At 37.5% G+C, this 18,440-nt stretch overlaps 1 protein-coding gene across 1 annotated transcript in view; it reads left to right on the top strand.

Moving 5' to 3' along the window:
- The first annotated feature begins 1,118 nt into the window (after positions 1–1,118).
- Positions 1,119–18,440, top strand: part of LOC114031932 (beta-1,4-galactosyltransferase 6) — an 82,847-nt gene continuing 65,525 nt past the window's right edge. The window contains exon 1 of the mRNA XM_027847150.1: positions 1,119–1,233. Coding sequence (XP_027702951.1) covers positions 1,119–1,233 — 115 coding nt within the window. The remainder of the gene's footprint in view (positions 1,234–18,440) is intronic.

Raw genomic sequence — 18,440 nt, forward strand, 5'->3', positions numbered from 1 at the left:
GCCCAGTCACCTCGCACCCCGCCCTCTTTCCCTCCTGCGAGCAGGAGCTCCACTTCCCGCAGCCCCCGTCTCTCTGTCGTTTTCACGTCTCTCCCCCTACTTGCCAGCGCGCTGTGCGGGGGCGGCGCCGGGCCTTGCTGACTTACCCCGGGGCTGGGAAGTGGGGATGCTCCTGCTGCTGCTGCTGTCGCCCCTGGGGCCCGGACAGCACCTGGAAGAGGAGGAGGCGGCAGCGGCAGCTGCAGGACCACGAGCTCGTGCGCCAGTCCCGGGAGGGATTCTCCCCGCAGCCCCGCTGCTTTCCGGGCTTTTCCCGCTGTCACTCGGCTCTTGCTGCCGCCGCTGAGCGCCGGGGCCTCGCCAGGCATGAGGAGACGCAGCACGGGCCAGCCGAGACCTCCCGGGCCCCTAGGGACGCCCCCGGCCACGGAGCATCTCGCACGCCGGAGGCTACCAGGGCGCCTGCTTTAGTCTCGGTGATAAGAGAAAAACCAGCAGAAGAAGGAGATATTGCGGCGGCTGCAGAGGCTGCTGCTGAGGGAAGCCGGGATAACGCGGGGTGAGGGTGACTGTCCGATCTGGAGAGTCTCGTTCTCGGGAACTGGACGCCTTGTCCCCGATCCCGAGATGAGGGTGCGAGGCTGGAGCGTCTGAAGCGGTGGCGCCTTTGCCACCGCCGCTACGCAGGGTCGTGCTGCAATTTGGTGTTCCTTCTCCGCAGGCAGAGCTAAGCTGGGGCTCACAGCCTGCGCTTTACCCCGCACCGGCCTCCCGCTGCTGCCTTTTCCCACCTGCACTCCCGCCCCATACTCTGATTGATAGAAACACCCTCTACCCCCCAGTTACCCTCCTTTCCCCATCCACTCTAGCTTTCATCCCGTCCCCTTACTACCCCTTCCCCCCCGCCAAGTTCATTCATTCATTCATTCTATATCTACCCCTCACCCCAACCTCCGCGCTTCTTTTTCTCAAATCTCTGCTTCCACCCTCTCCCGACTTTGGCTTCCTCTCTGCAATTTGCGGGGTGGTTTAAACAGTTCATGGGAGTGTAAGGCCTGGACAGTGCCCTAGTGCTCGGGATCGTTGAACATCGAGCTCGGCTAGTTAAGAGGAGGAAGATGTCTCTGCTTAAGTGGTTGCTGCGGGTCTCCAATCGCTCTTTGCTCGCCTTCATCTTCTTCTTCTCCCTCTCGTCGTCTTGTTTGTACTTCATCTATGTGGCCCCAGGGATCGGTAAGCACTAAGGCATTCCTTTCCTTAGACCGGGAGTCATAAATCTCCACACACTCGCACCTAGCAAAATCCAGGAAATTACTTTCTTTAGAGAAGATAATTTAGTTATTACTAAGCTAAGGGGTCTTTAGGAAGTAGTTTACTTGAAACTTTATACCACTGGATATAGCATATTTCACATTTCTGTTGATTTGAAACTGACTAAAACAATTTCAAGTAAGTAAATTGAGGGTCATCAAATAGGCACAACTTCACGGTGAATGCCCCGGTTCATTTTTTATGTATTTATGACAGTGTTAACACTGTACTGACTAGGTTTACCCCATCACCTCAGCTCCGTGCATAATCCTAGTAATGTTAAAAGATCTCTAATTCATTAGCTGTGGAGTAAGATAGATTGAAAAGAGGAACCAACCACAAGGAATTGTTTTTTTTAGGTAGCTGAGAGTTTTGGAATATATTTACTGAATTTCCAAAATGAAATCAAATGACAGTATTCCTCTATTTTACGGACTTCAAGGGGAGTACCATAGTCTGTCTTGTCCAGTTAGCACAGCTTCTCCTTGTGGAGATATTAAATATGTTTGCATTTCAAGTGATTGATCCCCCCCCCCACCTGTTTGGGTGTTTTCAGAAATAGAACAATGTTAAATATTAGAGTGAAGGTTATATTCTTAAACCACAGATATATTAAAATTCATGACACAGACCAGATCTGACTCATGCTTCTTTGCCATTGAATCTAATATACAGAACTAATGGTCTACTCAGTGTTTTAAATGATCGTTTCCCTAGGGTTTTTTCCTCCACTAGCTTGGCTGGTTGACAGTCAACCATATTGTTTAAGGGCTGTTTCATTCTGGCATTATGGCTAGGACCTGGGAGTGTTTAATGTTTGTGGGAATCCATACATAATGTATTTTAAGTAGTTTTGCTGTATTTCTCCAAATGCTGATTTTATTTCTCACTTAAATGTTTTCTGTTTTATTCATCATCTGTGTTAAAAACCATTGACTATGTAATCTGAACATATACATTTGGAAAACTCTCAAATTTATATATTGTTGAATCCTGAAAATTGTAGTTTCTAGTTGTATATATCTGAGGGCAATTAAAAAAACACATAACTTGCATTTATATAGTGATTTAAAAGTTTTCAAAGCACTTTACTTATATTATCTTATTTGATGCCTGCAACAAGCCTGACAGGTAAGTGCTATTATCTCTGTTTTTTCATATGAGGAAACTGAGACTGAGAGAGGTTCAATGACTTGTTCAGGGTCATACACCTACTAAATAGCTGAGGCAAAATTTGAACTCAGGTAAATCTGACTCCAGGTGTTGGTTGGTTTGAGTAATTGCCAAGGTGGGGTAGGGAAGAGTGGGGAAGCAGTGTCATGGAAAGCGGGCACAGATTATTTTATGTACTAGCATTCTTGAAAATGGAATTTTTCTTTGGTCATTTGATGTTCAGATTTTTTGGATAGAAATAATATTAAGATCTGATGTCTGAGAAACCTTAAATTTTGCTGAAATCTGGTGTATCTTAAAAAAGAATTTTGATATAGCATGAGTACAATAATTGTTTCCCCAAAATGAAGTAAAGCATTTTTTAAGTTCCTGTGCCCAAGTGCTTTACAAATATCTCATTTTATTCTCACAATATCTTTGGGATGTATTATTATGGAAACGGAGGTAGAGGTAGGTAAAATAACTTGCTCAGGGTCACACAGCTAGAAAGTGTCTGAAGTTAGATTTGAACTCAAGTCTTCCTGACTTTAGCTAGACCCAGTGCTCTATCCACTGCACCAGATTCCAGGCCCATTTGAGGTAATTTCCATCACAGGAAGAGTCTGTGGCACTGACTTCACCAGCAGTTAAGAAAGCTCAGTAGAATTATTTAGCCAATTTATAAGGCAAAAACCATAGTAAGATTTACTTTCTTAAAGTAATGTCATTTTTTGGGTTTTAAAAACCAATTTCTCATGATCTGTGCTTTGTGATCTGATTCCTTAAAGACTGTGTCCTCTAGTGTACTCTTTCTTGAGGATAACTAATTCTTTGAAACCTCAGAGAAAAATTACTTGACTTATAAATTACAGTATTATTCATTTAATGGCAATTTGCAGGAATCAGCTTTATTGGAAGTAATTTAAGTTCTTCACAAGTCATACAAAAATTAGTGGATTGAACCTAATACTTTATTCTGAGGACCATTTATATGCACCTATCTTTTCCTTTGATTAGAAGTTTTGAAGGGCTTTCCAAATACGCTAAAATATTATATATATGATTTCAAAATTTAATTGGTCTGAAAACCAATGTTAGTGAAAGATTCAGGCATCCTTATCTGAGCATACATTACATGTGTGTAACTGTACAATAGAAGATCAATTTATTCACTTCTATAAAATCATTAGTAGCAGTAATTATAGCAGCCAGGTTGAAATGACTTAGGCTTACTATTGTTATTATTACTATTATTATATTTGTTCAAAGTCTGGAATTGGACTTCTTGTACAGTATGACCATTAGACTTCATTAGATACATAAAGCATTATCTGTTTTTCTATGGGTCATTAGCATCATTTAAAAGCAATCAAGAAAAGTAAAATGCTAACTTGTAAATTGATATCATTTTGTTCCTTTGAATCATTTGGCAAGATGCAGTACTGTAAAGTCAAAATAATCTCCCTGTTCATTAATGGCATTTAGCATCTCACACACACACACACACACACACACACACACATATATATCAGGTTTTGTTTAGACTATACTCATGTATTAGTGATCTGTCTTTGCAGTAGTAAAAGATCATTCTGATACTCTACTTATAGGATATGACCTGCATTGTTTGTAATAAATATTATAGTATAATTAATGGTGGCCTTCAACATTTCTGAAAAGCCCCAAAGGAACTTAATGTTTATTTGCTTCATTTGGTGTCCCAGCAGTGATGCTACAGATATGAGGACTGGACTGTGATTTCATTGCTCTTTTACCATGGCATGGCAGCACCTTTTCTGCAGCATTTGGTCAGAGGGTTACCTAGAGCACTGAGAGGTTCAATTCCTTGCCCTGAGGCATACAACTAGTATGTATCAGGTCTTCCTGACTTACTAGCCAGCTTCCTATTCACTATACAACATAATAATAGTAGCTAATAGCTAACAATTATGTAGTGCCTATTATGTGCCAGGCACTGTGCTAAGTTGATCCTCACAACAATCCTGGTAGGTAGTTGCTGTTATTATCCCCATTTTACACATGAGGAACTGAGGCAAGTGACTTGTCCAGGGTTACACAGGTACGTGTCTGAGGTCACATTTGCACTCGGGTTTTCCTGACTTCAGGCCCAATATTCTATCCATTGTGCCACCTAGCTGCCTCAAACTGAGACAGCCTCTCTTCTAATGACCCTGTAGGTGTTGTAAATGATGGATGTGTATTATTGTTACGAAGAGAGAGTGTCAAAATGTGCTTATGAATTAAACTACTTTAAAGAACTATTTTTTTTGCTTTCTCTGTAGAAGAGATAATGCTCAAACTGACATTGTTTTTTATGGGGACAAATTTTTCTTGAGCTTATACAGTAAATATTTATTGATGTTTATTGGTTTTTTATGAAAGTGTTTATCAAACACTTTCCATGTGCCAGGCTCTGTACTAAGTGTGGAGATAAAATAAGGAAAAGAAAATTCTCAAGGAGAAACTCAAGGAACTTGGAAATCTAATGGGAGAAGATAGTACACAAAAGGAACCTTAAAGGGGGTGGGGATACCAGAAGGTATGAGGCATGGGGGCATGATGAAGATGATGATGGAGTTGAAACCAAGCAGAACTGCTGGTGGAAGAATGGCTGACATTTTGGGCTTTCTATAAAGGGAGAGTATGGGGGGAGTTTTTTGTCCTGTCCTTCAATCAGAGAGGCAGAAGCAACTGAGATTATTCATTCTGGTAAGTGTGGAAAGAACTGAGGTTTGCAATCCTATTACTATTTTTAATATGTAGCCTAAAGAGGGGAGGAAAAGGACCTTAATGTGCTTTCACACTTACAGCTCAGCTGTGGAAGTAATTTGTAAAACATTTCCCCCGAATTATCAATTCAGACTAGCAAAAGAAATGTAGGCATTTTCTTGTTTATAAACTTAAATACTATAAGAAATTAGTTTGCAGGATAACATGAAGACACATACTACCATTAAGTGGTCCATAGTTCACATTTTAAAAACTAGACATTAATATAGTTCTGTTGAGAGCTGGTCGTGGCTATGGAAAATTTCCTATACTTATAACACTTACATGCAGTGCTGACGTAAATAGCAGCGGTCGCAACCTATACCTTCTTCAATCAGTGCTGGCACTGTTACAGATGCTTCCTCTCAGGTTCTGATCTTCTTGGAACTGAGACTCTAGCAGGAGTTTCAAGTGTGTGTGTGTGTGTGTGTGTGTGTGTGTGTGTGTGTGTGTGTGAGAGAGAAATAGGTAGATCACTTTGGCAGTCTGGTGAAGCCTATGGGCCCCTTCTCAAAATAACATTTGTTGCCCAAATTCATTATTGAGGGAAATTCTGAACTTCACTTAAAGGTTAGTGAAAACAAAGAGTAATTTTTTTCCCAATCCCAAATCACAGACTCCTTAAAATCTTCCCAGGGATCCCTAAGGAATTTGTGGACTCCAGGCTAAGAACCTTTGGACTAGTGGCATGATGAGTTTGGAGCAATGTCCAAATCATCCTGTATATATCATGTTCTACAAATGACTGCAATAATTTTCCTGTTGTGTGGACAAATAGGATGACATTACACAGAAACAAATAGACATAAACATTTACCTAATCAGAGATATTTTAGTGTTGTGAATATTATCCCAGACTAGGGAATCAATTATTTGATTTTGCTTCTATACTGGATACAGAAACTCCAATCAGTGGTCTACTGGCAAACCAAACTGGGCCCTCCTGGATCTGTAGTGTATGTAGTTTAGAGAACATAGTCACTTCACGGGTGGCAGAAGAATCCTTAGTGAAGGTAGTAGATGAAGTGAGATTGTTAATCATGAGCATTGCAACCACTGTATATAAGTATGTATGTATATGTGTGTGTGTATATACATATGTATGTATGTTTTATTGCTATTTGGTATAAATTGATCTAGAAATATGATGACAATGAGAAATTTAGGCCTTTTTATTTTTAAATTTAAATTTTTTGTTATTTTTTTTTTTTACAAATACCACAGACATTAACATTTTAACACATAAAGGACAGAAAAAGAGGACTGCTTATGAAACCATGAATCTATTATGGACATCTTGTTTTTGAGTATATCATAAATTCAATAGATTGCTGCCAGAGGCACACTGCTTGTTTGTGGTCTTTTTCATCTGAAATTCCTTCAGTTCTGTCTCTGTATAACTACCCCTCCCCCCCAAAAAACTCAACAACTTAATTGAAACAATTTTTTTCCTTTTGGGCATCACTATTACTATCCTCTCCCTCCACCCCATTTAGAAACCCTCTTTTTGTTAGTAATAGTTAGAGACAAGCAAGACAAACGGATACTTTGGTATGTTCAAAAAAGTATGTCTCATTCTGTAGGTGGGAAGCAGGTTTCATCATCAATTCTCTGGAGTTAATCATTGCATTGATTGGAGTTCTCAGGTCTTTCAAAGTTGTTTTTCTTTTTACTGTTGTTGTGTAGAACAATATGTATAGATTCCACCATTGGGCATAATTCGTATGAGAGAGGTCCCATATTGACCAAAATATTTGTAGCAGAACATCTGCTAGTAGCAAAGAACTGGAACTATTTCGCCAGGGAATAGCTAAACAACTGTGGTATATGAGTGTAATGAGATATTACTGACAGTCTATAAGCATTTTGGCCCGGCATTGTGCTAAGTGCAGGGGATACCCCAAGCACCTGGTATTTCTGGCAGAGGAAGGAGATATGAATTTATGGAAATCAGAAACCCTTTGTTTGGCATTCAAAGACCCTCATAATTTGCCCCTTACATCTGTCCAGTCTTCATACACCTTCCTTCTTACCCCTACCCCCTGTACTCTGTGAACCAGTGACACTGGCCCCCTTGCTGTTCCTTGAACAAGGCACATTCTGTCTTTCAGTGCTGCATTTTCACTGGCTGTACCCCATAGCTGCAATGTTCTCTCTCCTTATCTCCACCTCTTGGCTTCCTTCAAATCTCAGCTAAAATCTTACCTTCTACAGGAAGCTTTTTTTGATTCTCTTAATTCTAGTGTTTATCTCCAGTTTGTCCTATATATAGATTGTTTGTACATAGTTCTTTGCATGTTGTCTTCCCCATTAGATTATGAGTTCTTTGAAAGCAAGGAGTGTCTTTTGCTTAGCACAGTGCCTGGTACCTAGTAGGTATTTAATAAATGTTTGACTGACAAATGTGTGGTGGTGGTGCTGGTGCTGGTGCTGGTTCTGGTGATGGGGTTGCTCTTGGAAAAACAGCATCTTCCATTATTCCCGTCTTAGCCATGTGTCACCAGCCCAGAAATTTCACTGGGTGGACTAGGCTAGTTTGAGTCATGGTAACAGTTAGGATAGCACATTGGAAAGAACACTAAATTAGTAGACATGAGACTTAGGTCCTAGTACTGGCTCTGACATTATCTAGCTGAGTGACCTTGGCTAAATCACTTGATCTTTTTGGGCCTCAGTTTCTTAGTCTATAAAATAAAGGAATTTAATTCGATCTTTAAATTTATGGAAAATGAAACAACTATTCTTATTTTTAAAAATTAAATTTAACCTTTCAATTAACAAGAATTTATTTTCTCTCCCAACCTCTTCCTCCAACCAATTGAAAAAGAAAAATAATACCCTTGTAATAAATATGTGTAGTCAAGCAAAACAAATGCCCGTATTGGTCATGTCCAAAAATGTGTCTCATTCTGCATATTTAGTCAGTCGCCTCTGTATTAGGAGATGGTTATCATTCTTCATCATCGGTCCTCTGGAATCATGGTTAATTATTGCATTGATAGAATTCTTAAGTCATTTAGTTGTTTGACTTTACAATGTTGTTATTGTATAAATTGTTATCCTTGTTCTGCTTACTTCAATCCGCATCAGTTCATACAAGTCTCTGCGGTTTCTGTGAAACTGTCCTCTTCATCATTTCTTTCAGCACAATAAATATTCCACTACATTTATATACCACTTTTTTTTGGTTCAGATATTCCCCAATTGATCGGCAGTTCCTTAGTTTCTAGTTATTTGCTACCACAAAAAAGAGCAGTTATAAATATTTTTGTATGTATAAGACCTTTTCCTCTTTCTTTTTTTTGGGGGGTGGCAAATGCCTAGTAGTAGTATAGCTGGGTCAAAGAGTATGCACAAATGTTGGGATACATTTCCAAATTGCTTTCTAGACTGGCTGTACCAATTTATAGCTCCACTGACTACATTAAACATTCTGCCTTTTCCTTCCTGACAGGGATAGGCTTGAGTGTTTAGGGGTTCAAGATATTTGAGGACACTAGGGCCAGTATTACCCTTTTGACCCTAAGAAGAGGCAAGGGTTAGAGATAAAAGTTCCCAATGCCAAAGGTGTTGTCATCCCTTCTGGATTTCTGTTGATGTAGCCATTCAAGTAACTATAGGAATTACTAAAATTCAAGGTAAGGAAGAGGATAGAAGTCATGCTGTCATGATCACCCTCCTTTTATTTTTTCTGAAGAGATTCTGGATCATAGTGATAATTATTTGGTCATAGGAGATCTGGAAGAACCTTTACTTGATTTCTAATTGTGGTTAATTTGATCTAACACTCAATTTATGGGGCTTCCCAGCATGCTGTTTCTGACATAGACCTCATCTCTTCTCTGGTTCCTTCCCTGGGGAGAGGAGAAGCAGGCTAGTTCGTTGAGTATATCTACTTGAGCCTAGGGCTCAGCTCATTTTATTACCATAGGCATTTTTCTAGTGATCAGTTGATTAATAATCATTTAGTAAAAGTTTAGATGTACCATGTACCTGGTGTAGAGCATTAGACCACAGAGTGCAGGAGATGGGAGAAGTAATGTGTGAGATGGCTGAAAAGGTGGCAAGGGGTCAGTTTGTAAACAACTTTGATACTACACAAAGGAATTTGTATCTGATTCTGTCTGTTCAGAATTATAAGTACAGTCCAGTTTGTAGAGTGACTTAAAGGCAGAGAAATGTGAATTGATTCTTATGTAAATCTGGAAAGTAAAAGTAGACAATTTTTAAACGGTCTGTTTACTGATTTAAATCTGAAGGGTTCATTTCGTATAGACAAATACCCCCTTTCTCTGGTAAAGACATGCTTTTAACAGTGTGTTGAAATTTGGATAGAATCCTTTATTAAGGAAAAGAAAAACAAATTATATTTTTTTGAGTTTTTCCAGTGTTGTTGTATTCCATGCTCTGAACTCTCTTCATTCTCAATTTTTTTCAATATATTCAAGGCAGAATTCATAAGTAAATGGATCAGTGCCTTTCTGTTTTCACTTTATGAAATCTGAACTCATTCATATTCAGAGATTTTTAGCATCTTCTTTGCATGTTCATTCAGGGTTTGATTTTTTTAAAGTGAGAAATCTTATTGTGAGTTTCTTAACTGATTATATTTAATCTTGTTATTAACTAGCTTTTCCTCCCCACCCCCATCTCCTCCTGACTTTCTTAATTCAATTTGAAAAATCAGGCAGAGTTGCTTTTAACCTTTGACACTGAATTTCTTTTTAAGGCCACTGGTGCTCTACTTAGTGGTCTATTTTTAAAGATTAATTAATGTATTTATCATTCATTCATTTTTAAATTTTCATTTACAGATTTTTCTCCCTCTCTCCAGCCCCTACCCTAAACATTGAGAAAGCAAGCAATATGATAATTATTATACATGTGAAGTCAAGTAAAACATTTCCATATTACCCATTTTGCTAAAAAAATTAACCAAGAAATATAAAGTGAAAAAATATGCTTCATTCTGCATTTATAGCTCATCAGTTTTCTCTCTGGAGATGGATTTTTCACGAGTCCTTCAAAAATTGTTATGGATTATTTAATTTATCAGTGTAGCTAAGTCTTTCACAATTGATTATTGTTATAATATTGCTTTTACTGTGTAGAGTGTGTTCCTGGTTCTGTTTACTTCACTCTGCATGAGTTCATGTAAATTTTCCCAGGTTCTTCTGAAACTGCTCATCATTTCTTATAGCACAATAGCATTCTGTTACAATCATATACCATAACCTGTTCGGCCATTCCCCATTTGATGGGCATCTCTTCCATTTCCAATTCTTTACTACCACCAAAAGAGCTGCTATAGATATATTTTTTTTACACATGTGGGTCCTTTTCCTTTTTCTTTGATCTTGTTTTGGGTATTGCTAGATCAGACCTAGTAGTGGTATTGCTGGATCAAAGGGTATGCACAATTTTATAGCCCTTTGGCATAGTTCCAAATTGTTCTCCAGGATGGTCGGACCAGTTCACAACTTGGTTAGCGATGCGTTAGTGCACCTATTTTTCCACATCCCCCCTAATCATTTGTCATTTTTCTTTTCTGTCATGTTAGCCATTCCAGTAGGTGTGAGGTGGTACCTCAGAATTGTTTTGATTTGCATTTCTGTGATGAATAGTGATTGGGAGTATTATTTGCACGCAACTACTGATAGCTTTGATATCTTCCTTTGAAAATTGTTCATATTCTTTGACTGTTTAACAAATGAGGAATAGCTTTTATTTTCATGAATTTGACCCAGTAACCTATATATTTGAGAAGTGAGACCTTTATCTTAGGATATAGTGAAAGATGTCGGTCTTTCCTAATTTCTGCCAGACTGCTTTCCAGTTTTCCAGGCATTTTTTGTCTTGTCCCCAAAGCTTGGATCTTTGGTTTATTAATCACTAGATTATGATGGTCATTTACTTCTATATATTATGCATCTAATCTGTTCCACTGATCAGCCACCCTATTTCTTATGTAGTACCAGACTGTTTTGATGATTACTACTTTGTAGTATAGTTTGAAATCTGGTACTGCTAGGATGCCTTTACTTTTTTTTCTTTGATTCTCTTGATATTCTTGATTTTTTTTGTTCTTCCAGATACATTTTGATTTTTTTCTAGCTCTATAAAATAATTCTTTGGTAGTTTGGTATGGCATTGAATAAATAAATTAATTTAGATTGAATTGTCATTTTTATTTATATTGGCTTGGCCTACCCACGAGTAATTAATATTTCTCTATTTGTTTAGATCTGCCTTTGTTTATGAAAAGTGTTTTTTAATTGTATCCATATAGTTCTGTTTGTGTGTCTTGGCAGGTAGACTCCCAAGTGTGCAGTTACTTTAAATGGATTTTTCTTTCTATCTCTTGCTGCTGGGTTTTATTGGCAATATATTGAAATATTTATAATTTTTGTGTATTTATTTTATAGCCTGCAACTTTGATAAAGTTAATTATTTAATTAGTTTTTGGTTAATTTTCTAGATTTCTCTAAGTATATTGTCATTTGCAAAAAGTGATAATTTTGTTTCCTCATTGCCTATTATTATTTCTTCAGTTTCTTTTTCTTGTTTTATTGCTGTATCTAGCATTTCTAATACAATATTGAATAATAATGATGATAATGGAGATCCTTGCTTCACCTATGATCTTGTTAGGAAGGCTTCTAGTTTATCCCATTATAGATAATACTTGCTCTGGGTTTTATGGTAGTTTATTTTAGTTAAATAATATGATATGATATAACTTTTCATGTGTTAGAGTAATGGTTTTACATGTTAACTATTTTACCAAATGGTTAAATTGATATTGCAGTTGTTTAGAAAGAGATTCCTTTCATCTTGGACAATTTACATTGATGATCATTATGCAATAACCCGAAGAACCTCACAGTGGCTCCCACCTAGAACTTCTCCAAACACCCATTCCCCTGGACATCACTAAGCTGCATTTTGGGGAAAAATAATAGAATTTTATTAAAGTTATTTAATCTTGACTAGTAAGTCAGAGGAATATAGGGATAGGAGTAGGGATTGGACCTCTATTTCATTGGTAGAGAGGATCTCTGTATCAGTGTAGGCTAGTTCTCTGCCACTTGTCTTAGAGAGAATTGTGTAGAAGAGCACTGAGAGGTTAAGGGCCACATAGCCAGTATGTGTTAGAGATTAGAACTCAAGTCTTACTGGCTTCAAGGCAGTTGTCTTTCTAACTATACCAGATTTATTCTCAGATGTGCATACCACAAATGTACAAATAACATCTGTTATGTAGAATTCCTATTAAAGAAGAAATTGTGAAATCATCTGCCATGCATGATTTCCAGTGTCACACAGCTCCTAAGTGTCTTAGATCAGCTTTGAACTCAGGTCTTCTTGACTTCAGGTCTAGTCTTTGGTGGGGAGGAGACAACATGCAAACAACTATATATAAATAAGATATATACAAAATAAATGAGGGTAGTCTCAGAGAGAAGGCACTAAGATTAAGAGGGACAGAAGCTTCTTGCAAAAGATGGGAGTTGAGGTAAGGCTTCAAGGAAGCCAAGGAAGATTCATAGGAAAGGAGGGAGAGCATCCCAAGCATGGGGGTGAAGTGTTGGTGAGGAGACAACCTGTAAAAATGCAGAATTGGGGAGATGGAGAGTTGTGTTTGAAAACTAGCTAGGAGGCCTGAGTGACTGGATTGTAGAATATGTGGAGGGGGATAAGGTGTAAGAAGACTGGAAAGGTAGGAAGGGGCGAGGTTATGAAGGAATTTAAAAAAGCCAAGTGCACCCTGGCCCCTGAGAGCCATAGAGTTTGGGGTAGGAAGGGGCTTTGCAGTCTTCATATAAACAGCAACGGGGAAGAATATTTCCTGTTTGGAATTAATTTGCTGTGGGAATGGAAATTGAGCAAAGATATGCTTGTCTTCTCTGATGAAATATGAAATTCTATACTGTATTATATTTTACCATTTAAAAAAAATATTTTTAGTTTTCATCATTCACTTCTGTAAGATTTTAAGTTCCAAATTTTTTCCCCATCCCTCCCCTTTCCCTACCCCAAGACAGCATGTAATTTGATGTAGGCTCTACATATACATTCATATTAAACATATTTTCACATTAGTCATGTTGTAAAGAAGAATTAGAACCAATGGGAGGAACCATGAGAAAGAAGAAACAAAAAAAGGGAGAAAATAATATGCTTCAATCTGCATTCAGACTCCATAGTTCTTTTATAGAATTTTCCATCATGTGTCTTTTGGAGTTGTCTTAGATCCTTGCATTGCTGAGAAGAGGTACATCTATCAAAGTTGGTCATCACACAATGTGGTTCTTACTGTCTACAATGTTTTCCTGGTTCTGTTCACTTCACTCAGCATCAGTTCACATAAGTCTTTCCAGGTCTTTCTGAAGTTGGCCTGCTCACCATTTCTTCTAGAACAATATTATTCCATTACATTGTATACCACAAATTGTTCAGCCATTCCCCAACTGATGGGCATCCTCTCAATTCCCAATTCTTTGCCACTACAAACTATATTTGACCATTTTAATGAACACATGAAAACTTTCTTTAATGATTAGGAGTTTTTTTTTTAAAAAAAAAAGATTATTTGAAGGCAACTTATTCATGTCTTTGTGCCTTTATTCAGACTGTTTCCGTGGTCTCTAACATACTCCTTTACTTCTATGAACTCTTAGAATCTTGTTCCCTTCTAAACCTAGGTCAAGCACTACTTTTTTACCTGAAATTTTTTCTGATCCCCCTCAGCTGCTAGTATCCCTCACCCAATTACCTTGTATTTATATTGTATGAAGTTAGATAAATACATGTTTTCTCCTCAACTCCTTGAAGGCAGGAAGTATATTCTTTTTGTATGTGTCCTGAGGACCTAGCACAGGTGTTTCATAAATGATCATTAATTGTTTGATCTATCTTGTGACTCTGGCTGTCTCATGGCTTTATAAGAATTTCAGGTATTCACTTTTCCATCCTGTCTCTACCTCTACCTCTACCCTGGAACCTGTTAATTATGAGTTTCAGTTACTCAAAGGTGGGTTAACTAAGATTTGTGATTTTAAGTTATAATTATAAGCCGTGGAAACACTTTTAAACAATAATAAGTTGTTTTCCTTAGATATTTTTGTGCTATATTTACTTAACACTTTCTTACTGAGAAATCTGTTTATCAACACTTTGTTTTCTTATGGTTTTTGGCCTTTGAGGATTAGACCTCTAAGGATAATAATTTAAAGAAGGCTGTTTAATTAACAGGAAATTATTTTAACTTAGCTAATTGATTTTATATTGGTTTCTAAGGGCATAATGTGGCAGATTTTTATGCATTCACCACCTCACCATGCATTCTGAAATTATAATACAGGGAACTATTATGAAACACTGTCACAGGTGATTTCAAGATCACATGTTCTCATCAGTTTTTTGATTCTGAGATCTTGGGGCATAAAAAGCATGATTTTAGTATCTAATTCCAAATCTCCATTATCATCCAGTTTCAAGATATTAAGCAGTTTTTCTGTTATGTTTGGATGATTTAATCTTGGTAAAATCTACAGTGCTCAGAGCCTAATTTCTTAATAATTGTCAGTTTTCTTCATTTCCTGGTGTGTTGAATTGAAAACATCCCTGGTCTTGAACTAAAAACCTTAGTTTGATGCTTACTAACTGTGCTGCCTTGGGAAGTCAATTAGCTGCTCTATACCTCAGTTTTTTCCTTTATAAAATAGAGATGATAGCCATGTCTGTCTTTCAGTGTTGTTGCAAGGAATGCAGTTTATAAATTTTAAAATGTGATATAAATGTGGGGGTTGAGGACAGTATTCTGAAAGACACACCTGCATGAGGCTGGTAATCAAGGGCAAGCTTCCTTTTTTATGGTTTGAAGCTACTAAACATATTAAAGGCTTTGTCTGGAGTGAAGGAGGCACTGTGGTTCTGGAAAGATTTTGAGTCAGATTGTTTATTCGTGTCTGACTCTTAGTGACCCCTTTTGGGGTTTTCTTTGCAAAGATACTGGAGTGGTTTGCCGTTTTCTTTTCCAGCTCATTTTACAGATGAGGAAACTGAGGCAAACAGGATTAAGTGATTTGCTCAGGATCACACAGCTAGTAAATGGCAGAGGCCAGATTTGAATTCAGGAAGGTGAGTCTTTCTGACTTCAGGCCTGGCACCCTGGCACTTTATCCGCTGTGCCACCTAGCTGTTCCTTTGAGTCAGCAGACGAATTCAAATAGGGTCTACAACTTGTTACTTGTATGATATAGTAGTCCCACATTTAAAAGAAATAGTAATGTCTTGCCTGGTGAGAACAAGATTTACCAAGAACATGATAGCTCTCTCAAAGTATTTAAAAAATACTTAGGGAAGGATTTAGGAGTTATGTGTAGAAATTACAAAGAATCAAGTTTAGGCATGATGTAAGGAAAATCTTTGTGACAATCATAAGAATCTGAAAGTGGAATTGGCTACCTCAAGAGTTAGTAGGGTTCCCTTTCCTTGGAGGTCTTCAGTCAAAGGCTCAGCGGCCATTTGTCAATTACATTGTAGAGGAGATTTCTGTGCAGTCTAAACTGCAAACTTCTAAAGAGGGTCTCTTGCCACTCAATATTCTATGACCTTCAGCAGGTCACGTAATCTTTCTGGGCCTCAGTTTCTTTTATTTGTAAAATGTTAAACTTGATCTCTAAGGTCTCTCTTAGTGATCCTGTGAAAATATAAGTAAATGAGGTACTTAATTCAAAAAGGGTAAGATTTTCAGAAATTCATGTTATCGACTTGGTGAAGGCAATTTATATATGGCAACTGGTCATCATTTTGAATTCCTCTGTTGGGGATTTAATCAATTAAGTCTCCTCATCATTTATGATCCTAGGACCATTGATTCAGAGCTGAAAATAGCCTCAGATAGTATAGTTCCATCCTTTCATTTTACAGATGAGGAAACTGGATCCTAGAAAAATTGTGTGTGTGTGTGTGTGTGTGTGTGGTATGAGGGTGGGGAGGGAAGTTAGATCTGTGACTTTCGCAATGTAGCAAACTCCTTAGAGAGGAAACTCCCTCTACCAATGCAGATTGTCAATTGTTCTGTCACTTAAAGTTGTGATTTTCTTGGGATAGTGAAAGGTGAAGTGTTTTGTCTAATGCCGCAGAGCCAAGATTTTAATACAAGTTGACCTGACCCCAAGGAAGGCCTTCTAACCCCTATATAAGGCTACCTATCTCATTTATTAGTGTAATAAACATTTGAATTGAACTAAAATTACTTTCCCAAGGTGGTTAATATCAGAGTGTTGACCATTTCATCAGAATTGCTTTTAGAGGTAACTTTTTATGGAAGACAGGAAAAGGATAGAACAATTCGAGTGTTTTATCATGTTGCCTTGTAAAGGGTTTTCTAGATTTTAAATGATTTTTTTTTATTATTGGAAATCTAGACTTAACAGAATATAGCTGATGCTATTTTCATTTTCTAATCAGGCCTCTCCATTAATAGCCTAGGGAAGACCCTAAAATTTCCCTCCTTGTAAAAAAAAAACTTTTCTAGTGAAATCTATATATATTTTTTGTTTTTTATTGACTGTCCTCAGACCAAGTCCTCTGACTTTAATATAAACCTCCCATATTTTCTCTTCAGTATTTCACTAGATTAGAAGCTTAAAATATGGATACTACCTCCAAAAGTGCTGATTGCTACCCATCTGTCCTTTGCAACCCTTGTCCATTTCCTCCTGTAAATACACACCACTGAGTCCATCTTGTATGCTAAGAGCCTTCCTCTGATCTCCTGACATTACCTAGGTATCAATGCATCTGTTATCTATTATCCTTTTCCTGCCTCCTCTTCCAGTAATAGATTGCTTTGATATCTTTTATGGTACTTCTAGGATGCAATTTGTTATTGTTAATATGCCCTTTGGGTGACTTATAGTTTTGATTTGTTGGATATTTTAGCCATATAGCATTGTTGGAAGAATATTTGTATAAAATGGGTGGGATTTTATTTCAGGGTACAATTCTCTTCATTGAAATTTCTGTGTAATTTATCAAATGTAATCCAACCCACCTTCTTTCTATTCAGTTCATAGTTCACTGTCTCTCTATAGTGTCTGTCCAAGAGTTATGTACTAATGGACTATCTAATGTATAACATCATCTGAATAATAGACCTTTGTCCATTTGTGTGGATAGTTAGGCCAAACTCATTTGAAGGCTTGATGCAGTCTTTCACGATATCATCCTTAAATAGGAACATTTGAGTATTGTTGTGTACTATAAAGAATCCCCCTTACATTTGGATTCTGAATTGACTCTCCTCCATGACAATTGTAAGCACCTTTGGGCATACATGTCTCCTTGTTCTATGTCTTAATTGACATGAGTTATCTCTTACTTAGGTATCCCTCTTGTGCTTGATTGAGTGAATTGGAATTCCTCTGTCGCACTTAACACATCAATTTCAATGTCTAGGCCACAATCTCTCTATCACCTTGAACTTATTTAGTAACATAAGGAGGAATTTCTTCACTTCATTATCTCCAAATATGAGTCTCATGTAAAATGAAAGGGTGGGAATAAGTGATTTGTAAAGCCCTTGCTAGTTCTAACAGTCTTTTCTTTTGGAAGTTATTTATTTATTATTTTTATTGCTATATCACATTTTTTCTCTCCCTCCCTCACCTCCCTCTTCCTTGAGACAGCAAACCGTTTGATATAGGTTATATATGTTCAAGTATGCAAAACACATTATGAGATTATGTTGTGAAAGAAGACAGACCCAAAGGAAAAAAATCCTTGAAAAAATACAGAAAGTGAAAATAGTATGTTTCAATCTGCATTCAGGCTGCATGAGTTCTTTTTCTGAAAGTGGATAGCATTTTCCATCATGAGTCCTTTGGAGTTGTCTTGGATCATTATAATCTGAGAATAATTAAGTCATACGTGGTTGATCATTGCATAGTATTGCTGTTACTATGTACAATGTTCTCCTGGTTCTGCTCACTTCACTTTCGTATTTAAATCTTTCCAGGTTTTTCTGAAATCTTCCTGCTCATCATTTTTATAGCACAGTAATATTCTATTACACTCACATACCACAACTTGTTCAGCCATTCCCCAATTGATGGACATCCCCTCAATTTCCAATTCTTTATCACTAAGAAAAGAATTGATGTAAATATTTTTGTATA

This window comes from Vombatus ursinus, unplaced genomic scaffold (assembly GCF_900497805.2).
Source record: "Vombatus ursinus unplaced genomic scaffold, bare-nosed wombat genome assembly UNPS02015255.1, whole genome shotgun sequence".
Classification (NCBI taxonomy): Eukaryota; Metazoa; Chordata; class Mammalia; order Diprotodontia; family Vombatidae; genus Vombatus; species Vombatus ursinus.